At 43.8% G+C, this 21,782-nt stretch overlaps 1 protein-coding gene across 1 annotated transcript in view; it reads left to right on the top strand.

Moving 5' to 3' along the window:
- The window catches only part of LOC308311992 (interleukin-1 receptor accessory protein-like 1), a 414,337-nt gene that overhangs the window by 147,927 nt on the left and 244,628 nt on the right, over nt 1-21,782 (top strand). Inside the window, exon 3 of the mRNA XM_080758824.1 lies at nt 15,098-15,377. Within this exon, the coding sequence (XP_080614950.1) occupies nt 15,098-15,377 (280 nt within the window). The remainder of the gene's footprint in view (nt 1-15,097; nt 15,378-21,782) is intronic.

The raw sequence follows: 21,782 nt of genomic DNA, 5'->3' as shown, positions 1-21,782 counted from the left end.
GATGATGTGTGCATCTGTATACTGACCTGACGAAGATCTACTAAGAAACGTTGTCGTTTATTCAATAAAGTCATTCTTTACCAAAAGAATGGCGGGCCCATTCCTACATTTGTCAATACCACATCTGATACAAGTATCTGGAATATCTACACTAAATGTATTGAATTTCTCTGGCGTGCATATACATGAGGGCTCTATCCTGATTGGAATTACCCCGACCTGAAAAGGCATTTTATTCTATTTCCAAATGGTCGAAAAGCATAATGGAGCTAAGTGTTTAATATGTTTTGTAATAATAATAATAATAATAATCAAAGTGACTATAGTAACACCACACTAGTAGTACGTAAAAGTACAACATTTGCCTCTGAGATGTAGTGGAGTAGAAGTAAAGGTATTGGAAATTGGAAATACTCAAGTAAAGCACACATACAAACTACAGGGGAAGTGTAGCGCCCAGGATTACATTAGATAATTGACACTGGGTGAAAAAGTGTGTTGCAAAATCACGGGATAATTCTCTTTTTTGAAAAGTAAAGCACAAATACCTAAAATTTGTACTTAACTACAGTACTTAAGTAGATGTACTTAGTTACTTTAAACCACTGCAGCACCTCTAGCCACCCCTGCAGCAGCGTTTAACCTCTCCGCACAGGGCAGCAGCTGACAATCAACAGAAGAGTGGGTGGGAGGGGGGGGTGGGGGGGGTTCTGATATGGAGACGGAAGCCCGGCCATATTGCCGGCCGTGTTTATTATTCTACGATAGGCATTGAAGAAGGAGAAAAACATAACAATCTCTCCCTCCCTCTCGCTCGCTCTTTTTTCTTACTCTTATCGTGAAACGAGTATATTTGCATATAAATGACAGGCTGCTCCCCCGTCAAGGGGGAGAGAGAGGGAGAGAGAGAGAGAGAGAGAGAGAGGGAGAGAGAGAGGGGGAGAGGGAGAGAGAGAGAAACGACAAATGAAGACGGAGTGTCATGAGAAGGCAGGGGGAGAAGGGACAGGCATGGTGGCGTCGGGCAGATAGAGACGTTTTATCACTCAGCGAGGATTCCGAGGAAGACGAAGGGGAGGGGGGGGGGGGGGTGGTGGTTGGGTGGAGGCGGTAAATGTCGCGGAAGTCGTGAAGCGAAAGCGGAGGCCAACAAGCCAGCATCATGTGAATATACTGTACTGTAGGCTATAGTCATCATGTGAATATACTGTATACTGTAGGCTATAGTCGCTGTTGGGCAGAAACCATTCTGTATATTAACTATTTTTTTGTATTTTTTTCCCCCGTTGGTTTTTTGGGTTCATCGTTTCTGCTTGAGAGAGACCAGGTTGAGGTAGGAGGAGGGAACCTGTGAACTCAATACTGCCGCAATCTGGCACGTTAACTCGATATAGCGTCATAAAAAAGCATCAAAGGTAGCGGAGCTAAATCTTGAAAAGTAATAGTTTTGGACATATGAGGTTTCCACCCGACAGAGACGTTGTCCATTCATCGTTGGAGAATCTTAAAAATATATATACCTTTATTTGTTTACTTGATGATGTGATCGATTGACATTTTTATTCACAGTATGTAGAATGGGTACATTTCAAACGAAGGCACAAGTCAATACAAAAACTGCTATGAGGATGAAACCGACAATGTCATTGTGTATACGAGTGTGGGAGCATTTAATGGGAACTTTTAAATGCCTGAAAGGCTTTTCTCTGGCTTCAGAGATCTTTAAATAAAGTGGTTTTATAACTGCTTCCAACAGAATAAAGCCTTATTCTGTAGGACACAGTTATCCTGAAATGAGACATCCTTAGGCGAGTCAAACTTAACAGCCTGCTCCAACATCGCTGCAGTTTCGGACCGCGCGCCTCCCAGCGGTTCCTGTATTCTTGTATTTGTTTTATTGAGGTTAAGGTTATAGGAATAAGTTTAGGGTTTATAGGCATAGTTTTACTGAGGTTACGTTTAGGAATAAGGCAGGGTTTAGGCATACTTTTACAGAGGTTATACGTTTAGAAATAAGGTTAGGGTTAGACATAGTTTTCTTGAGGTTATGTTTAGAAAGAAGGTTAGATTTAGGCCCACCGCAGTGCACCAACTTGGACCGGTACCGCTCATTCAAATTATTATATTACACGTGTTACGCTGCTACGCGTTCTGAGCTGATTTAGATCGTTTATTTTCAGTGTGTGACAACCATGACGCCAACTCTAAAAATGCGTTCTAAATCCTGAAGTTTTCTGAAAAAAATTTTTTTCTCTTTGTTTCACCATGCATCAAACCATTTATCTTGTGAGGACTAGGAAAAGTATGCTCACAACGTATATCTTGCATATTGTGTACCCTACACACAAGTAGCCTATACAGTAATACACGCGCACGCACCCATGCGCGCACACAAGAGAAGGCCACGGCTGATTGGTTTATTGACTGATGATTCATTCCTTTCCTTTTTTTTGTGCTCTCATCTCTACGCGCTGGCGGTAGCATACTTCAATCATGCAGGTAATCCCCCCCTCCCGCCCATACGGTCGTGCTCTGGCGGTAGAGAGGTTAGCCCCTCTCCTCTCCTCCACATCACAGCTATTTTCCTCTTAATTGAGAGCCACTCTGCTGCTGCAGCATTTTCTACACGGAGGAAAACGACAGGTCAGGCTTTCCAGTCCTCTCTCTCTCTCTCTCTCTCTCTCTCTCTAATGCAATCTCTAACCCATTGATGTCCCTCCCAGGGGTCCTTCTTTTGGGTGGGTTCCAGGGGGTCCCCCGGAAATAAGAAAGACAGAGAGAAAAGAAACAAAGAAAATAACAAGCTCAGTGCACTTTCACTTCGTGCCGCACTGCCAGTTTGGGCCGGGGTCCTTGACACAAAAAAGTTTGAAAACTACTGCGCTCTCTCTCTCTCTCTCTCTCTCTCTCTCTCTCTCTCTCTCTCTCTCTCTCTCTCTCTCTCTCTCTCTCTCTCTCTCTCTCTGGAGTGCTGTGAAGTTGATAAGTTCCTTTAGGGACTTTGGCGCGCGGCCAGTTATGACAAGACCTCCTGAAAGCAGCCAGAGGTTGATGTCACACCTTGTGCGTGTGCATGTGCATGCGCGCGTGTGTGTGTGTGCGTGCGCGAGAGGATAAGACAGTGCGGTATATAATGTCTGCCATCCCTCCCTGCCGATGAAACCATTCAGTCTGCGCGTACAGCAGCCCTCTGTAGGCCTGTAAACCCCAATTTATCACCCCCGTCTATCCCCCCCAAAAAAGGAACACACACCTCTCTTTAGGTGACCATAAAATATAGTGGGTAGTAACAATAATGACAACATTGGTGGGACTTTATGTCGGTTCTGCCCTTTTTAAATCACTCTACGGCTGGTTGTGTTTCTAAGATGTTTTTGCTTATCCCACTGCCAGCCAGCACACTATAGTGCTGTGGGAACCAACACATGGGCACCGGTGTTGGTAGGATGTTCTCAAGAACGATGCAGGAGTGCAAAGCACCAACGAGCTGGCCAGATGCATGGAGAACCGAGATGACTGGCAGCAACGATGGAGGGCTCGTCTGAGGACGACCTAAAGAGAGGGTGTACAAATGGAACCAAATGGACCCGCAGTCCTTTTGGTTCCATTCGTACGCTCTCTGAGGTAAATGAACACTCGTGACATGCAGGCACAAGCCAGACGAGTTGACGAAATCGATCAATGGTACAGTATTCATTCGACAAAACCAACAAGAGCAGTAGCAAATGTTGCAAACGGAAATAGCACAGCAGAGCCGAGGGGAGGCTTATTTCTATTTTCAGGCCCGTGAAGGCTGTTATTATTTCTTTAATGAGATTCAGTGGGAGTATTATTACTGTATTGGAGAATGGTCTGAGTGGGACCTCATCTATTGGAATATCCCTTTCTCTTGAATGCACCGTAATATCATTTACAGTGTTTAGAGTATGTTTAATGAAAAAACACCTTTGGAAATGCACAGAAAAAAGCTTTCATAATTGTGACACGGCGCAAAAAGAGAGGTTGTAACTCACTCATTTTTGGCCCCTAAAATCTATGCATCATAAAGTGGTGAAATTGCATTTGTACTGTATGTAATCCTTCCGCATAAGCGTGCAGGGGGGGGGGGGTGTTTGTGGGGGGCTCTTTACCGAGTAAATGACACAAACAGAGCAAACGGGAAGAGAAAGTCAGTCTTGACAAATGGCCCCGTCTCTGTTTAATGGAGTGCTTAAAATCTGTCTATGGTCTCGAAGTCCCCATTTAGATGCGGTGTCAGTGAATATGGCTCTATTAAATCTCGCTTTTCTATGCAGAGTGACACGCAAACATTTGCTCTGCCCGTCGTTTGGACCAAACGACAACAACGGGCGCCCGTCTCTCTGTCTGACGGAGCGGCGTTGCCAACACACATTTGGAAAGCAGACTGAAGGAATCACCTCGGTTGTTTACTCTCCCCCTCCGCCATATTTATCCCATTTTGGACTGAAGTCGATTTAAAAAATGTCTGTTAAATCCTAACCTTATTCTGGAAAAACCTATGTCAGTGGGGCTCAACCTTTTTCATGTCAAGGACCCCCAGAATTATCTCTGTTGGGCCAAGGACCCCCATCTTCAGAATATTTAGTTCCTGCAGGGACCCCCCAGAAGCCAATATTTTAGCTAAAAATGTTCGCTCTGAAATATATATTCAAAGATTTGTGGCACATTTTCATGATTTAAAAAAAAAAGCAGACCTACAAGCTCGTAGCGCGCCACTTGTAGATCTGCTATTTTTCAATAGCTAAATTATAACATAATGTTTAAAACACCAAAACGGGTTCCCGCCTAAAATAGGTTATGAGTCGCAGTTAGCAGTAGTGGAAATAACCTAGTAGTACATTTACTTAGGCTACTGTAGATTTAAGTAGATTTACGTCGGCTACTGTACTTATTGTACAATTTTGAGGTAATTGTACTCGGTTCCAAATATTGCACTTTTACTCCACTACATTTATTTGAAAACTTTAGTATAGTTACCTTGTAGATTTGGATTATTGTTACAAAACATACATTTCGGCCATGTGAAAATAGCCGATCTACAAGCTCACAATGTGTCACATTGTGACACGTCGTGAGCTTGTATATCTGCTATTTTCAAACGACTCGTATACATTTTGAAAACTTTAAATGGGGCCTTCAGCATAATGAGTATAGCCTATACTTTTACATGTTGATGCCAATACTTTTGTACTTTTACTACAAGTACATTTTGAATGTCGGACTTTTGCTCGTAACAGAGTATCTCTATATTGCAGTAGTTTGATACTTTTTACTTAAGTAAAACATTTGAGTACTTTTCCCACCACTGCCTGGCGCTTAGCCGCGGTCACTAATGTCACTTATAGCGGCTCAATGGTTTGTTGTCGAAGAGCTACTGGGCTTGTCATTGTTGTTGTTGTGGCTCATGGGCTGATTGGCTAATTCCCTCACCGGTCGTGTTCCGGGCAAAGCAAAGGTCTGCCGAGGAGAGGAGGGGGAAATGATAATCGGGTTCAATTAGGGCATTGTGTCACATTTATGTCCTGCCAACCCAACCGCCATCCCTCCCTCGACATGGCGCGCTCGCACGCACGCACGCACGCACGCACACACACACACACACACACACACACACACACACACACACACACACACACACACACACACAGACACACACACATGCCCAACAGTACCAATGTTGACTTGGGACAATTGTCGCTTTTCAATGCGACAGACTGTGTGAAATGGCACATTGTGTGTTGCCTCAACGCAGTCTCTAACTAGCTACGGGAAACGAGAGCCTTTTTTTTTGCAGAAAGCATGTTTTTCATACCATTGGGTAGAAGATCTGCTACTTTTGAACAAGTAACAGATTCAGATACAGCATGTGAGTTTTCCACCCGACAGAGACGATAATAGTAATAAAAGGCCCTTCTTTGAAAGGATTAGGCAGTGAAATCGCACGCACGCACGCGCGCGCACACTCACACGCACACGCCCAACAGTACCAATGTTGACTTGGGACAACATTGTCCGTCAGTGGGTTGACTAGTACACCCCACATTGTACATAAGGGCTTGACCGTTGGCATACATGTATATACAGAGAGTGAGAATTGGATTTTCTTCCATGCGGTTTATTCACATTTTTGTGAATTCTTATTCTCAGTACAGTAAGACTCTGCTGTGGGCAGAACCGCCGTTGTCGGCTTAACCATTCGATCTGAACTTGCACATGGACATTGACCATTTTAACGTGTCCAAAACGTAAGCTACACATTTCTTTAGCATTTTAGTGAATTGCTATTCTTACAGCAAGACAGACTGCTGTGGGTGGACATGGCCCTCATCCATTTCTCTCTTCAGTCACATGTCCACTTGCACATGGACATGGACGCTGTATTTTTTTTTACGCTTCCAATGTGTAAGTTGTTTCGTTAGCGTCTGTGTAAACTCTCAATGCTGGACTTGGCCATATAGACACAGAGAGACAGACACAGAGACACAGAGAGAGAGCTGGTTCGACAGCGCAAAGTTATAAAGGATGTTGATTTAACTGCATGGCATGCAGAAAAGTGAGTAAAAAAGTTCTTGTTCATGTACTGATACAACTTGAACCCATCAGGACCTGAGGCAGATTCTACAAATGCCTTCTAAATCAATAGTACTCAAACGTATATTTATCATGTATTTGGCTGCGGACCCCCATCTGAAAATGATTTGTGGCAGGGACCGACAGAAGAGAAGATTTGTGTAACGAAATGCAAGCAGCAACATCATTTAAAAAATGTAAAGACGAAGTGATACGCGCCGTGAGCTTGTACTGTTAATGCTTTCGCTGAAGTGACAGATCATCCCTCACGAAATTTAACTTACAGAATTCAGAGATTTGAGTCAACAAATCTCATCATGTGTGCATATTATGGCATATACTGTACATCCACGTGACAATTGTGAGTCACAAAGAACCGTACTGCTATATTTTGAATAGCCATCGTATACAATCTTGATACAGAGGTTAACCCATTCTGACCGGGCACCCATTTTGGTGTTGGCATCATGTTATGCTTTAGCTATTGAAAAATAGCAGATCTACAAGCTCATATCGCGCCACCGAGTGGCGCGATACGAGCTTGTAGGTCTGCTATTTTTGAAAAATTCGAAGAACGACTGACATTTTTAGAATCTGATCTCAGGTCAGAATGGGTTAATCAGACCAGTGTGTGTCCCGTGGAAACCTCGTATGAATCTGATCTCAGGTCAGAATGGGTTAAAATATAATAAGACATTTGGCTGGGGAACCCCTGGAACCCCCTCAAGAGCCCCTGCAGGGCCCTGGCACTTTGAGAGCCGCTGTTATAAAGGACGTTGATTTAAATGATTTAAATGCAGCGGGCCCAGCCAGGCTGCATGGGGGCTACTGTATATACTGTAGACTTGGCACACTGTGATATATCCCTGTGTTCTTGTTCGTGTACTGTACAGTAGGTGTCTGTGTATAGTCAATATACAGTGTAGGAGCTTTAATTAAAAAAATCAATTGTGTTCGGCAAGAACCCACAGTGATGTGCACTGTTGTTTGTCTTGTTCGAACGCTTATATGGACCACAATGGAAGCCTATATGGCTTTTTTTGTGATTTTCCGTTTGGCCTTTTTTATGTACTGCTGTCAATACAATATTCGACCAATCAATCTAGCTCTCAACACGCTACAACGACAAACGATCAGCGGGCGGGGGACCTTATACGATTATGTGGCAGTTCTCAGGTATTTGTTCTCCTTAGTGGGTTGGGCCAATCAATCTGAAGTTGCACATGATGGGCATTGCCATATGCAGGGCCTGACAAAGCTGTTTTTTTTAACTCTGGGTGTTCAGTTGAATTTTTGCCTCAGGCTTCGTAGAGATTTGGGTGCATGGCAGCATCTCTGGGTAATATTGTCAAACCTTTTCTGAGCACTGTCTCACAGGTTCAACTGAAATACTCTAGGAGTTTAAATGTTTCGCTCAAATGGGAATACTGTTTTAATTGCAGTTTTAAAAGGTACATGCATTTAAGTAATTTCAACCCTTGAGAGTTGAGAACCCTGAACTTCAACGTTTTTCAGACCAAGGACCTCCTCTCTGAGAGAGAGCAGGGACAAAGCAGGGACCCCCAGTACATTTTGTATGAAATTAAAACCAGAGGCATCAAAGCCTTGGGATAGCTGCTGTACAGCAGTATAAAGTGGTTATTGTTTACTGCTCGGCGGAGGCAGCATGGCCTTGCTAAATCATTTGTCCTTCTACACGGGGCCTATGAGTAGAATGCTACTATGAGGTTTTCATCTGTACGTAGCTGCATTTGAATGTATAATCAGTGGCGGACACAGCACTAAAGTACATTTCCTGAGTACTAGCTGTACTTATATTATAATTTTAATATTTCTGCAAATCAGGAGAGAGTGCTTGGTCCTTTAAATTAAATTAGTTTGATTTGTAGCCTCAACAAAGGGGGAAAAAAAAACACACCACACAAAGAAGTTTCAGTGGGAGGAGTGCACAGGGAATCAGGGATATGTGTTGCAGGTGAGGATCATTTGTGTTTCACGTTTGGATTCCCCGTCAAAGCCTTCGAGTGTCTATGCTTCGACGAGCTAATTAGCTATAGTTATTGGATTAACAAGACACTTTTGGTCGCCATGGTAGCTGCGGTAATGCGATCTCATTGGAGAGAGCGTCCTCTCATGTCACAGGAGTTCAGTGACAGCTGCAATACAGTATGTGCTCCATAACAGTTATGAGGATGATATGACTATAGGATTGAAATTGAATCTGCCTGACCAGTAAATAGATTTGTTGATTCACTCTCATCGGTGTAAGCCAGGGGTCATCAATGTGTCCGTACACAGACAAAATGTGTCCATGGCAAAGACTTGGTCTTGTCTGTGGCAAATTTTTCTTTTGTTTTTTACACACCATTATAATGTTCTTATTTTGATCATAAGACCCAACTACTGAATGCTATACGTCTCCAGGGTTTGGTCAGAATATACTTGTACACTTATTTAATACGACACTGTGGCATATTAGGAGTTCAACTAGTGCTAGTGGTTCTCAAATGTTGTATTTGCAAGGACCCCCTTAACTCTGAGACCCTTATGGGTCCATTTGGTTCCACTTGAACACTCTCAGAATTGCAAACCTGTTATGGTCATTCATGGAAAGCTATGTGCTTGCCGTGTGTTTCTGGTAATAGTTTATAAAAAAGTAGCAAAAAGTGCACAACGCCATACATAGAGCACCAGAGTTTGACGCCACTGCCGCTTTCTATTGTTATTACCAAAGGCGAATCTTAGATCGGATCATGTAAGAATTGTATTCCGAACATAAACAAATCATAATCTCATAATTATAACAATACCCATCCTCTTCCTCTTCAGCGAAGACTCAAGTTGGTCCTTTTTATGCTGATTATATATTTCTGTCTTTCAACTGAGAAACCCTCTCAGGGGTATATATTATACATGAGTACAGAATCGCCTTCGTGTTCCATCCACCTCCTACTACTAGTAGTAGGGGGATAAAGTACAGTTTTAGACCTCGACAGAGTGGCGCCGTCTCAAGCGAACTTGAGACACGAGACACACCACCGCACGTGCTAAAGCGCTTGAGTTGCCGTGTCGAACGTTGTGAAGTACACTTAGCCGACTCAACCATGTTCCTATTTGCTACTGGCCAATCACAGCATGTCCTTGCACAAGTGCACTGGCCAATCACAGCGTGTCCTACACCAAATCTCCTCACCCCGAAAGTAGCCTATCTACACACTCACAATGTCGCAAAGTGAACGCGTTGAAAGCTTGTAAAAAATCATGTGCGTTTGGTGGTCTACTGGCAGTGTGCACATGACATTTGCCCCTGATCAGTGCAGCAAGATTTGCGAGATTGAATGACAGACACATACGGACAGATAGACGGACCCGCTTACAGACGACGGGCTGTCACTCCTGGAGAAAGAAAAAAAAATCTACTTGCTCGACGAAACGCTATAATTCTCATCATCCGCAGCCTTCAAAAAAAGCACTTGGATTGCCATGAACCCTCGACAAGAAGTCACAGGAGTCGAGGATATACAACGACGGACTTACATAAATCAGCATGGGGCTACTGTACATCACACAATTCCCACTATCCCCCACCACACACACACACGCGCACACACACACACACACGCCCACCACCCACACATGATGTACACTCCCACACTGATTGCAGGCGAAGATGCTTCTTTAGTAAATAAAACATTTATGGAGGCTCAATTAGCCCATTCTGAACGGGAACCCATTTTGGTGTTAGCATCATGTTATGCTTTAGCTATTGAAAAATAGCAGATCTACAAGCTCATATCGCGCCACCGAGTGGCGCGCTACGAGCTTGTAGGTCTGCTATTTTTGAAAAATCGAAGAACGACTGACATTTTTAGAATCTGATCTCGGGTCAGAATGGGTTAATCAGACCAGTGTGTGTCCACTGGAAACCTCGTATGAATCTGATCTCAGGTCAGAATGGGTTAGGCAAGCCTGTTGCTTCCGCGGCAGCTGTGCTCGCCAGCTGTTTGTGAAGGGAGTGTGATGCAGCGGTGGGGGGGTTGGATGGTGGTGGTGGTGGTGGTGGTGGTGGTGGTGGTGGTGGTGGGCTGGGGTGATGCAAGGGGAAATGGAAATGTGAGGAAACTGGAAGAAAATGGAATTGCCAGGATGGCTTTTTCTCTATGTATACCTTGAAAAGAACATACTGTACTGTATGTGTTATGTACAGACATTGTGATGTGTTATCAAAAAGATACACTTGTGTTGTCATTGATAAACGGGCTTCATGATTTGGTTCCGCTTAAACGGTAACAACCCATTATGGTTGAGTGGAGTCCCACAGGGTTCCATACTAGTGTCTGTTCTGAGGGAAGCTGTCGCTGAAAATGGCCGATCTACAAGCTCACAACCAGTGGTGGAAAGTAACCACGTAGATTCACAAAAATAGCTGATCTACAAGCTCATAGCGCTGCGTGAAATGGCGTACTATGAGCTTGTATATCTGACATTTTTTTGAACAGCCAAAAGTATAAAATATGAAAGTGGTTAAAATGATTGTGACGTTCTATTAACTATCATTTTGCAGTGAGGTTGACTACTATAGCTTCTCTGATGCATCTAAAAAACAGCTTTGATCCCCAGGTACTCCCTTGGGGGTGGCTTAATGCCGTCATAATTAAACAATACATTAAATATGCGTGTTGAGCTGAAAGCGGGGGAACGTCACGTTCGAGCCCACTCATATCAGTCATATGTACTATATCGTCATATAGCAAAGTAGCAGAAATAGACTACACGCATCGCGATATGATGTGAGCTTGTAGGTCTGCTATTTTGGAAAAGTAGTGAAATCAGAATCGGAATCAACTCCATTTGGTGTTGTGACTTGATATATTGTCAATTACTTGCATGAGAGGTGGTGGAGTTATCTCAGTACAGGACAGTTTGAGGGTCCAATGGAGTTAAGAGGTTTTGTCCGAAGCACTTTTTTAATACTTCAATGTGGTGTTCAGTGGCATTTATTAATGATGAGAAATCAAACAACCTCAAACATGTTGATTGGTGGTTTCCTCCAGACAGCGACGACTATTTATTCGATGCTGTATTGAGTTGAGATAAGACACCAGGTGCTGTACCAAAGAGGCTAAGTGTGTCGACTGTCGAGTGTGTGCTTTTATAAATACTTCAATTCAGAAACATCAGGGGCATGCGAGGTTTGCACCCGACAGTGGAGATAGAGGCCAGCGGGCAACCTTGGAAGACCTCATATCGATGCTTGCTCTCGGTATAGCAGCAGGAGATGGATGTCACTCTCGACTGAAAGTTATGCACGGTATGAGGCAGGGGACATAGGTGTATGATACATTATGAATCAATCATGAAGATCAGTTACGGTTATCACTGGCTTGCAAGGGCTTCTGGGAAATTAGTCCCAATGCATTGCCTATGGTGCGTGTCGGCTGCTTCCTTTTTAATTTGTTCCTTGTTATATGTTTCGCATCACTGCGGTGGTGGAATCCCCGATTCAAACACGAATTATTGGACTATTTTCACGTGGATTTTCATGAATTGTAGACAATTGTGACGCCGTGATTCTTCAAAGGTTAGTCTAAACACCGGCAGGGAACGGGAGTTATTTATAACGCAGTAAATGTGTTAATGGACATTGCATGAATGCAATGTAAATACGCCAGATTTTAATAGCAAAGATGCTAGTTTACATCCACAGTCCCCACACAATACGTGTGTGTGTGTGTGTGTGTGTGTGTGTGTGTGTGTGTGTGTGTGTGTGTGTGTGTGTGTGTGTGTGTTGTGTGTGTGTGTGTGTGTGTGTGTGTGTGTGTGTGTGTGTGTGTGTGTGTGTGTGTGTGTGTGTGTGTGTGTGTGTGTGTGTGTGTGTGTGTGTGTGTGTGTGTGTGTGTGTGTGTGTGTGTGTGTGTGTGTGTGTGTGTGTGTGTGTGTGTGTGCACAGGTGGTGAAAAACAACCATGCTATTTCCGTGCTCATGCAGGCACCCACCCACCCAGCCACGTACACATAGCTCAGTAAGGGAGTGGTTGCACCACTCAAAAAAATAAAAGCAGATCAGTTAGCAAATACAAAAGTAGTGGCTTTTTTTCAAAAGCAGATCTTGGGAGCTTATAGGCTCTTTTCAAAAAGCTGAAGTAAGAGAAAGCTTAGGATTTAGAACAGTTGTTCTCTAAATCAAATAGATCTATGAGCTCACAATGTGTCACTTTGTGCCACGCTGCAAGCTTGTACATTTTTAACACAGATCTTCTCCCTGGCACAAAACATCTCCAGAGGGGGGGTTCCGTGGCCAGCTTTAGAAGGCATTTGTAGAACCGACCTCAGATCATAATTGGTTGAATAAATGTCCAATGTGATGAAAATGTGAAAACAAACAGCCAGCGCAATGAGTGTTCTTTTCACATAATAAATTATGAAGCAACTAGCAACTAAAGCTGAAAATAAGTGGAGTAAAAACGAAGTATAGGCTTGGCTAAAGTGAAGTAAGAATATGTTTTATATACTCAAGTTGCAGTACATAGTTACTTTCCACCACTAAATACAAGAATGTGACTGCATACCATAGCCTTCCAGGCAGGCCGGGGGACAGATGACGCAATGTGAACATACTGTAGATGCATTAATCTTTCAGAACATCAAGCAGGGAGATTGTACAGTAATTAATCGGTTTCTGCGGGACGTTATTTAAAATAAGAAAGCCTTTCTATAGTCTTTTGTTGCTCCAGCCTTTCTCATAGTTGTCAGTAATATTATTCGTATCCTGGTCAATATCAAATACTGTATATTAGTGTATATATATATACTATATATATTAGTACGATAATATTCAGTTTTGGGTTTGACTGAATGCAGAAAGCACTTCTCAGTCCAGAGAACAGCTGTGAAAGGACTCCAACATTGATATATGGATTTAATTGACAGAGGAGCTGTCAAATCAAATTATTCCAGGAACCCCCATAGACGATTTGTCAATATATATTTTTTGTGTATACAGTATACACGTCTTTCTAATCAAACCGTGGGGGGCCTTTGACGTGTGTACGCGTCTTTAGGTCAATTTGTTATGATATCAAACGAGATTGCTGTAATTCAATTCTTTCTTTTTTTGCCGTTCACTTCCTTTTTGTTTACGGCCCAACTAAAGTGTGTCTTTACTCTAAATCTACGGCGCTCTCCATGGATTTGACCAAAACGGCAATGTTCTGTCTTCATTTCTGACTTCAGCAAGCATCTAGTTTTGGAATATAAACGCTTCTAGTGAGGGTAAAAGAAGGTGGGGCTTTTCAGAGTAAAATCTGCCTCATCTGCTTGGCACCCTTTATTATGACTAATTCCCCGGAAAAGGTAGTGTTAAAACAAAATAAATATTGGGAGTGCTTTTTTGAGAGCGACTCATTTGGATTAGCCCCCCCCCCCCTCCCCCCAGCCCCTATAGTTACAAGGCCTCTGTTGTTTCATAAAAGAGCCCACAAGGAAATGTTTTATTGACTGCTTCAGGGCCCCGCTGAACATGTCACAGATGTGGACTTCCCCTATTATCCTGCACCTTGTTCATGTGTTGTTGACACCAGAAAAGGAGGAAACTGAGGTAATTGATTAATTACGGTACCACCTATGCTGTCACCGCGCTGAATAAACAGCGAAATGCCAGCAGCGACCAAAGTGGCTGCATGCACACTCCTCGTTGCCAAATACCAATTCCACGATTAGCATAATGTTGCTCCGTTATGCATTGTGATGGCACAAATTGGGTATATCTTTCGGGGGTGGAACTCAAACTCATTCAGGCTGTCACTGAAACACCCACCCCCATTACTCCGTCTCCGTTTTATGTTTCACGTTTCGTTGAACTCCGTTTTCATAAATACATAAAGGTTTATTTCAGTCGGACACTTTCATCATGAGCCATCTATTGCGATGACATCACATTAGATTTGGCGTGGTGTGACTTTGGTCTTGTGATACTACAGATTTATCTTGACATAGCTTGACATATAATAATAGCCTGGCCTAGCCAGCCTGCTTTCTGGTCGCCCAACGAGCAACCGCTGGAGAATATCACCCTTTGCCCCCCTCCGCCCCGCCCCTCCCCTCCCTGGTAGAAATCAGCGGAGGAAAGAGACGCCCCCTCTGGTTCACTCCCACTTCTACTCTCCTAGACCAGGGCATGTCTCTCGTTCCGCCAGGCTTTCATTTTTTCAGCCGAACGCGAACGAAAAAATAATTGACCCCCCCCCCCCCCCAAAAAAAAAGATACACAGACATATCATACAGTCCACAGAAATCCATACGCTTTACATGATACTGAGTGAAGAACTCAAGTGCTGGGGTGAGCGGCGCCGGTGAGTGGCTTCTCGCCGTGGCGTGACGTCATGTTGTAGTTTCCAGTGGAGTATGAATACAGGCCTTTAAACAATGCACCCACGGTTGGTCCAATGTGACTGTGCTGTCCATGTCATATTGCTTGACCCCCCCCCCTTTGTTTCTTGTCTTGCAGTGGACGGCTGCACGGACTGGTCGGTGGACTACCTGAAGTACAAGGTCCTCCTGAGCGAGCCCGTTCGGATCAAGTGCGCCCTGTTCTACGGATACATCCGGGCCAACTACACGCACGCGCAGAGCGCGGGCCTCAGCCTCATGTGGTACAAGAGCACGGGCCACGGGGACCTGGAGGAGCCCATCAGCTTCGACGGCACGCGGACCAGCAAGGAGGAGGACGCCATCTGGTTTCGGCCGGCCGAGCTGGACGACGGGGGGCACTACTCCTGCGTGCTGAGGTACGATACGATAGTGGTGGAGGTTGTAGCTGGACGACGGGGGGCACTACTCCTGCGTGCTGAGGTACGATACGATAGTGGTGGAGGTTGAAGGTTAGCTGACGATTAAGTACATTTACTCGGTGACTGTATACCATGTTGAGGTGATTTCACTATTAGCCTTGGAGGCCGCAGGCGGGGGGGGGGGGGGGGGGGGGGTTCAAAGGAGAAAGAAACGCCTCGGTGAGACATGCATGCATGAGAACTGGCATACGAGTGGGAGTGAACCTTGTATTTTCGCTATTAAATCATTGTGCAGAGGGAGGGGCGTCACTCCAAATGGTGATGGCGTCAGTGTTCTCCGCTGTGTGGAGTCGGGAGTGGGGGGGGGGGAGGCGGTCACATAGGTGGGTGAACCAATAGGAAGTGTCTCAGCTGGGAGATGGTCCGCCCCTCTCCGCATTCTGGACTGATGACGATACTTCATTATGTCAATTCTACATCTTAGAAGAAGACTTTTTTACTTGATTATACCGGCATTTGATTTTTGGACAGCAAGTTACTTTGTTTAATTTAGATTATAGTACAAAACATACCAGTTAAGCCCTACTTTATAATTAGTCTATTCAAAAATAGATGATCTGCAAGCTCTCAATGTGTTGCGATGCGACACATTGTGAGCTTGTAGAGCTGCTATGTTCCTACTGTAAGTATATATCTATCTTGATGCCAATACTGTTGTACTTTTACTTTAATACAGGCCTTTTACTTTAAACTGAACTGAAAATGTCTACATTGTGGTATACATTAAACTTTGACTTATTCCACTTAGTGTACAAGTACACTACATACCGATCCGTCCAGCGTCAGCTAACATAGTGCACCCCCCCCCCCCCCACACACACACACACACACACACACACACACACACACACACACACACACACACTTAGCATGCTAAATTATTAATTCATCACCCCACCCCCCACCGTATCCCATGGGGTCAACAATCCATTAGGTGAAACTGATCAGATCAATAGATCCTCAGCATGCACTATTACTGCAACTCTCTCTGAAACGACTCTGTCCACTTCAAGGCCTCTCGTCCGCATTGTGAGCTTGTATAGATCGCAGGACAAAGTAGGACAGTAAACAGAAAATACACTAGTATTGAGCCCTGAGGGACTCCGGGGCTCCCCAGGACACTATACTTGGCCCCCCTTCCTTTATTCCCTCTATAGACACCAAATCTCTTTGCAGAAAGTAGCCATTCCACAGCGCGCTGTGAGCTTGTAGATTTGCTATTTTCATCTATTTCAGCTCCAAACCTATAGATTTGTCCACCCATTTGATAAGCATTGCCCAATTTTGGGGCTCTGGCTCATGGACGATATGGTTCATGCGGTAACTTAAGTGGTTAATTTGAGGCTAAGAGATTTGAGGAGAATAGAAGGCAGAGGAGTATCATCTTTATGATTATTAACGAAAGAAAAAAAAATACAGCTGATCTACAAGCTCTATGAGCTTAATGTACAGTAGATCTTTTAGTATTATATACGCCATCAATGCCAACTGATAATGAAGTTTAATTCAGGGTTAAGTGGTTAATCATAATGAATTCAGTCGATTATAAATCTCAACCTTGTCCGGATTGCCCTATGTAACTTTTTTTTCTCCCAATGTTCTAAAGAAAGAAATACCATGAAATTGCATATCTACACACATTTTTCAATTTGAACGTCATGTTATCATTAAAATCTGTTCGCTAATTATTCAGGGACCCACCCTCACGGCCCAGCAGGTTGAGAATCGGCATATTAGATATAAAGTGAAGTATCGCTGAGAGGCGGTGGAGTCATACTATCTTCCTCCACCACTTGTCCGATGGCAGGCGGAGACAGTCACTTGATTTATGAGTCCCATAATGGGGTGAAGTTTCTGTCTTTCTTAGCTCATATTGGCAGAGAGGTTCCATTAATGCAGGCGGCATGCACACCGCTCACACAGGCACACGGGAAGGTCAAAGTCAGCCGTATGGATCCATAAGGGTCCATTTGGTTTACTTTTTTATTAAAAAGAGTTACATTACTGTTAAACATCTGCATTACTTAATGCGACAACAGAAGATTCAAAATTTTGGTTCTGAATCTCATCAAATGGTTGTCCGTAGCTCAAATGCCAAATAAAGAATGGGCCTTGATATTATGAAAAATGGCATAGTCATAGTTACAGAGAGGCTACGCCACTACATATCAGAGGGAAATGTAATATTTAGTCCACTACAATTATTTGAAAACTTTAGTTGGAAGTTAGTTAGATTAGTTCGCAAAACATGAACCCCTTTTTATGCTAAAGTTTATGCTAAAGTGAGAAAATGTGAGTATACTTCTCCCAGATGTCTTTAAGCTTAAACAAATAGAAAGGGGGCCCGCGGGGACATAAAGCGTTCAGCAGTGCTCGCCGACATTGTTGTTTCCTCCTCCCCGTCGATGGGCGAGTATTATTTTCTTCTGAATGGTGCTAGACTGGCGACAGAGCCCCACTTCTCCTTCCAAATCAAGTCTGCCGGCCCTGGCTTTCTGCGTGATTACACAATAACTCGGTGCTGACTGATTGTGCACCTCCGGCGAACGCTGCCAGCGTCGCTGAATGGAGGAGGACTGTGGGATTGGCGCTGCCCTGGCTTCATTTAACCCATTCTGGGCGGGAACCCCTCTTGGGGTTCTGTACATATACAGTATGTACAGTATTCAAAAATAAAATAAATATTTGATGCTGCTATATAAATATTTGAAGTTTTTCAGAAGGCATTTTGGAATCGGCGTCAGGCCAAAATGGGTTAATGGTGCCCGCCTCGGCGTTGAGGAGAATGCTGATTTCATGATAGTTTGACCTGGAGGACGGTCCTCGGTCTGTCTCTGAGGGGGGATGGAAATGACGGTAAGCTTCTGTTTACAGAAGACAGACAGACAGACAGACAGACAGACAGACAGACAGACAGACAGACAGACAGACAGACAGAGTGAGACACTCGAGTACAGGCACAGTATATGTACGTATAGTTACTTTCCACTATACAGCCCTTTGTTTCACCGTGTGTAGCTACAGACATCTGGAGGTGGTGGATGTTCATTGTAATCCCGTTGCCAATTTCCCCCCAAAAAAACATGCAACGGGGCCCATTAAAAAAAATGCAATATTGTCCGCCTGCTGTGACCTTGAATTGCTCTATAATGTCATTCCCAGGCGCCGCAATCACCTTCTTTGATTGCCAGGTGTATCACAGTTAATTGGAGCGCTGACACTCATTTCCATCACAATCGGAGCGGTCGGGATGGAAATTGGCCAGCGATTATACTGTAACCGCTGAGCGACGAGACGGGAACATCGCTTGGATTTGATTGGAATCTCAGCGTGACGCACATGCTCCCGCACGCCATATGATATATATATATATATATATATATAGAGCATGTCTGAAATAATATTGTCAGAGCTGAAATTGACATAAATATTACATAAATGCTTAAACATGTAGCTACAGTAGGTGTAATGTTAGTAAAACATCGGGGGTTTTTAACTCATGATTTAAAAGACATTTGTAGAATCTGGTCTGCAGTTCTCAATAGGTTAAATACAGTACTTGAATAAATGTAGTAGTCCTATGTACTTCGTTACCGTCACTGGGAGTGACACAGCAGAGGTGTTTCAGTTCCGCGTTGCCATAGAGTGTCCATCTCTCCATTCTCTCTGGGAACATAATGGCCAGCGGTGAAGGCTTTACAATACTCCTGTAAATTTCCCTAAAGATATGGTGAAGATTGAATCCAGCCCAAAAAGTGGGTTTCATTGCCAACTGACTGTATTAACTCCAGCTCCCCAATCAGTGGAATGGAAAGTAAAAAAAAAAAAAAAAGAGAGAAGGCAACTTTGCTTTCACTTTGGTTGGCTTAGTGTGTTGGTTGCAGTCCCCACTCCACACACAGGCTATGGGCTAATCAAAGTAATCTATTGGATCGGTTACTCAAAATAATCAATATTTGAATTGAATGTCTATTTTGGGCATGCCATTATATCACGTGATCGGATCGGGACAACCCTAATACAAACAACATAGATATGCCTTCATCTCCGCTCCATAGCGTTTCACCTCCTCCTTCACCAGCATGTTATCTTCAATGGACTCTTAACTAGGGAACACATGGTCGCTTTCTTTTTCACCAAAGCACAGAGAAACCCAGCTTCTCAATCATTCGATGAATCTAAAAAGTAATCAATGGAATAATTGTCAAGAAAATAATGGAAAGGTTGTGGCCCACACATAATGAGGAAATAAGTTGAATGGTGTGGTCTGGTGCTCCCGTGATCATGTAATAATAACTTATTAACCTTGGAGGTTGAGGGAGTTTCAATTTTTGACTGGCCCATTTGTCAGCTCCATACATCCTGCTTTGAGCATGGAGAGCGGTCCGCTTAAAAGCCTAGGAATGATTAACATTTCATTGGTGTGTGTGTGCGTGTGTGTGTGTGTGTGTGTGTGTGTGTGTGTGTGTGTGTGTGTGTGTGTGTGTGTGTGTGTGTGTGTGTGTGTGTGTGTGTGTGTGCGTGTGTGCGCGCATAACAGAGTGCATAGCAACACAGCAGAATCGACTCCATATTACGCGGCAGCTAATGCATGATGGGGCCATCAAATTAAAATGATGTATCGTTCAAATGTTAAAATGAGTTACCGTTCTCTGGAAGAAGGAAAACACACACACACACACACACACACACACACACACACTTCTCTGGAAGTGGATTTTGGAAAGTGGGTTTTGATTGGATTTCCATCTTATGCACCCTTTTCCAAAGCATCGCATCGTTCAACATCCAGAATGGATGCCGTGCCATGCCATGCCAGTGCATTAGTAACACATGCGGTCTCTGAGGCTATAGCGCATTAGTATACTGTAGGCCTGACTCTGTACCAAGAGTATTACAGTTGAACCTGTGAGGATTAGGATTTACTGTAATACAACATATTACTGTAATAATTGGCCCGGTCGATTGTCATCGTTCATGCTCAAAGCTGTCACGTTGTGAAGCACCGTTGGCAAATTGAATTTGTAGTTTCACTTGACCAGGGCACCGGCCTATTCGGGGAACGACGCAGTTCTCCAGTTATGCTGGTGACAAACTCAGGGATTCCGCGCAACTACAGAAGGATTGCAGGCTTGCTTTTAATGCGTTTGCTTTTGCCAAGCCTCGACAAAGGACCGAAACGTGCAAAGAAAGAATATATCCGCGCTTATTGCATTCCGCACGTGCATACCATCATGTATAGAATGAGTGATTCACTGCCATTTCCACTGCATGCTATACGACAGCCAAATCCAAGGATTGCTCCAGTGAGCCCTTGTCTCTCAGCAGCACAGCAGTACAGCATATGAGTGCTCACACATGATAACACGTCATGAGAATAGTATACAATCATTGCTGTATAATAATTATTGCTATAGAGCAGTGGGTCTATATATAGTGGTGCAACCACTCCAAGGAACAGCAATGTCCGTGTTCACCTATGTGTTGGTTAATGAGCACCAGTATATGACTGAGTACCAGTAGGGGCGCTGTTGTTTCAGAAACAGAGAGAGGGATAGTGCTGCACTGTTGCCTGCTAATGAGAGAGAGAGAGAGAGAGAGAGAGAGAGAGTACAGATGGGTCCATTTGGTTCCATCTGTATATACTCTCGCCCCTTCAATGACTGCTGAGCGTCCATCACTTTGAGAACCATTTTAAGCAGTGGTTTTCATATCAAGGCCCATTATTTATTCCGCATTTGAGCCACGGACCACATTTTGATGAGATTTAGCCTCTCAGACTCAACACGTAGAATATTTTGTTATCGTTTGATTTTGGACACAGTTCCATGATGTATAGATGGGGTACCATAGAGAGTGATGACGGGCAAACCATATAAATAACAATTACTTTACATTCTCTAATTATGTAGACTTCTTGTTAATTAAGTAATGCAGACGTTTAACAATAATTCCACTCCTGGAAGCATTAAATGAATGAGTCCATTTGATTTCATTTAACCTTCTCAATAGTTAAATATGTACAGACTCTTCATTGAGCTTGGAATCACCTCAAGGACCACTGGTGGTCCCCGGAGCACTGGTTGAAGAGCTAGAGAGTAATTTACTTTCCACCACTGTGCAACTATTCAATTTGCATTCCTGCTATGGGCTCTCACCCAAACATCATAACCCCCCAGCCCTCACCTCCCGTTGGCTCCCGTGATTCAGCACAATGGTGCATGGTGTTATTGTTTTAAGAATGTACTCCTCTGGCTCACTGACTGACATCACGCCCATACGACTCGCAGCTGAAAAAACGTCCAGCTGGCCCAAAACCAAAAGCGGTGGCCGCCGCACAAC

Source organism: Protomyctophum bolini (genome assembly GCF_963924005.1).
Source record: "Protomyctophum bolini genome assembly, chromosome: 24".
NCBI lineage: Eukaryota > Metazoa > Chordata > Actinopteri > Myctophiformes > Myctophidae > Protomyctophum > Protomyctophum bolini.
Note: the sequence above shows the minus strand (reverse complement) of the source record. Positions and strands in the feature narration are given on the sequence as shown.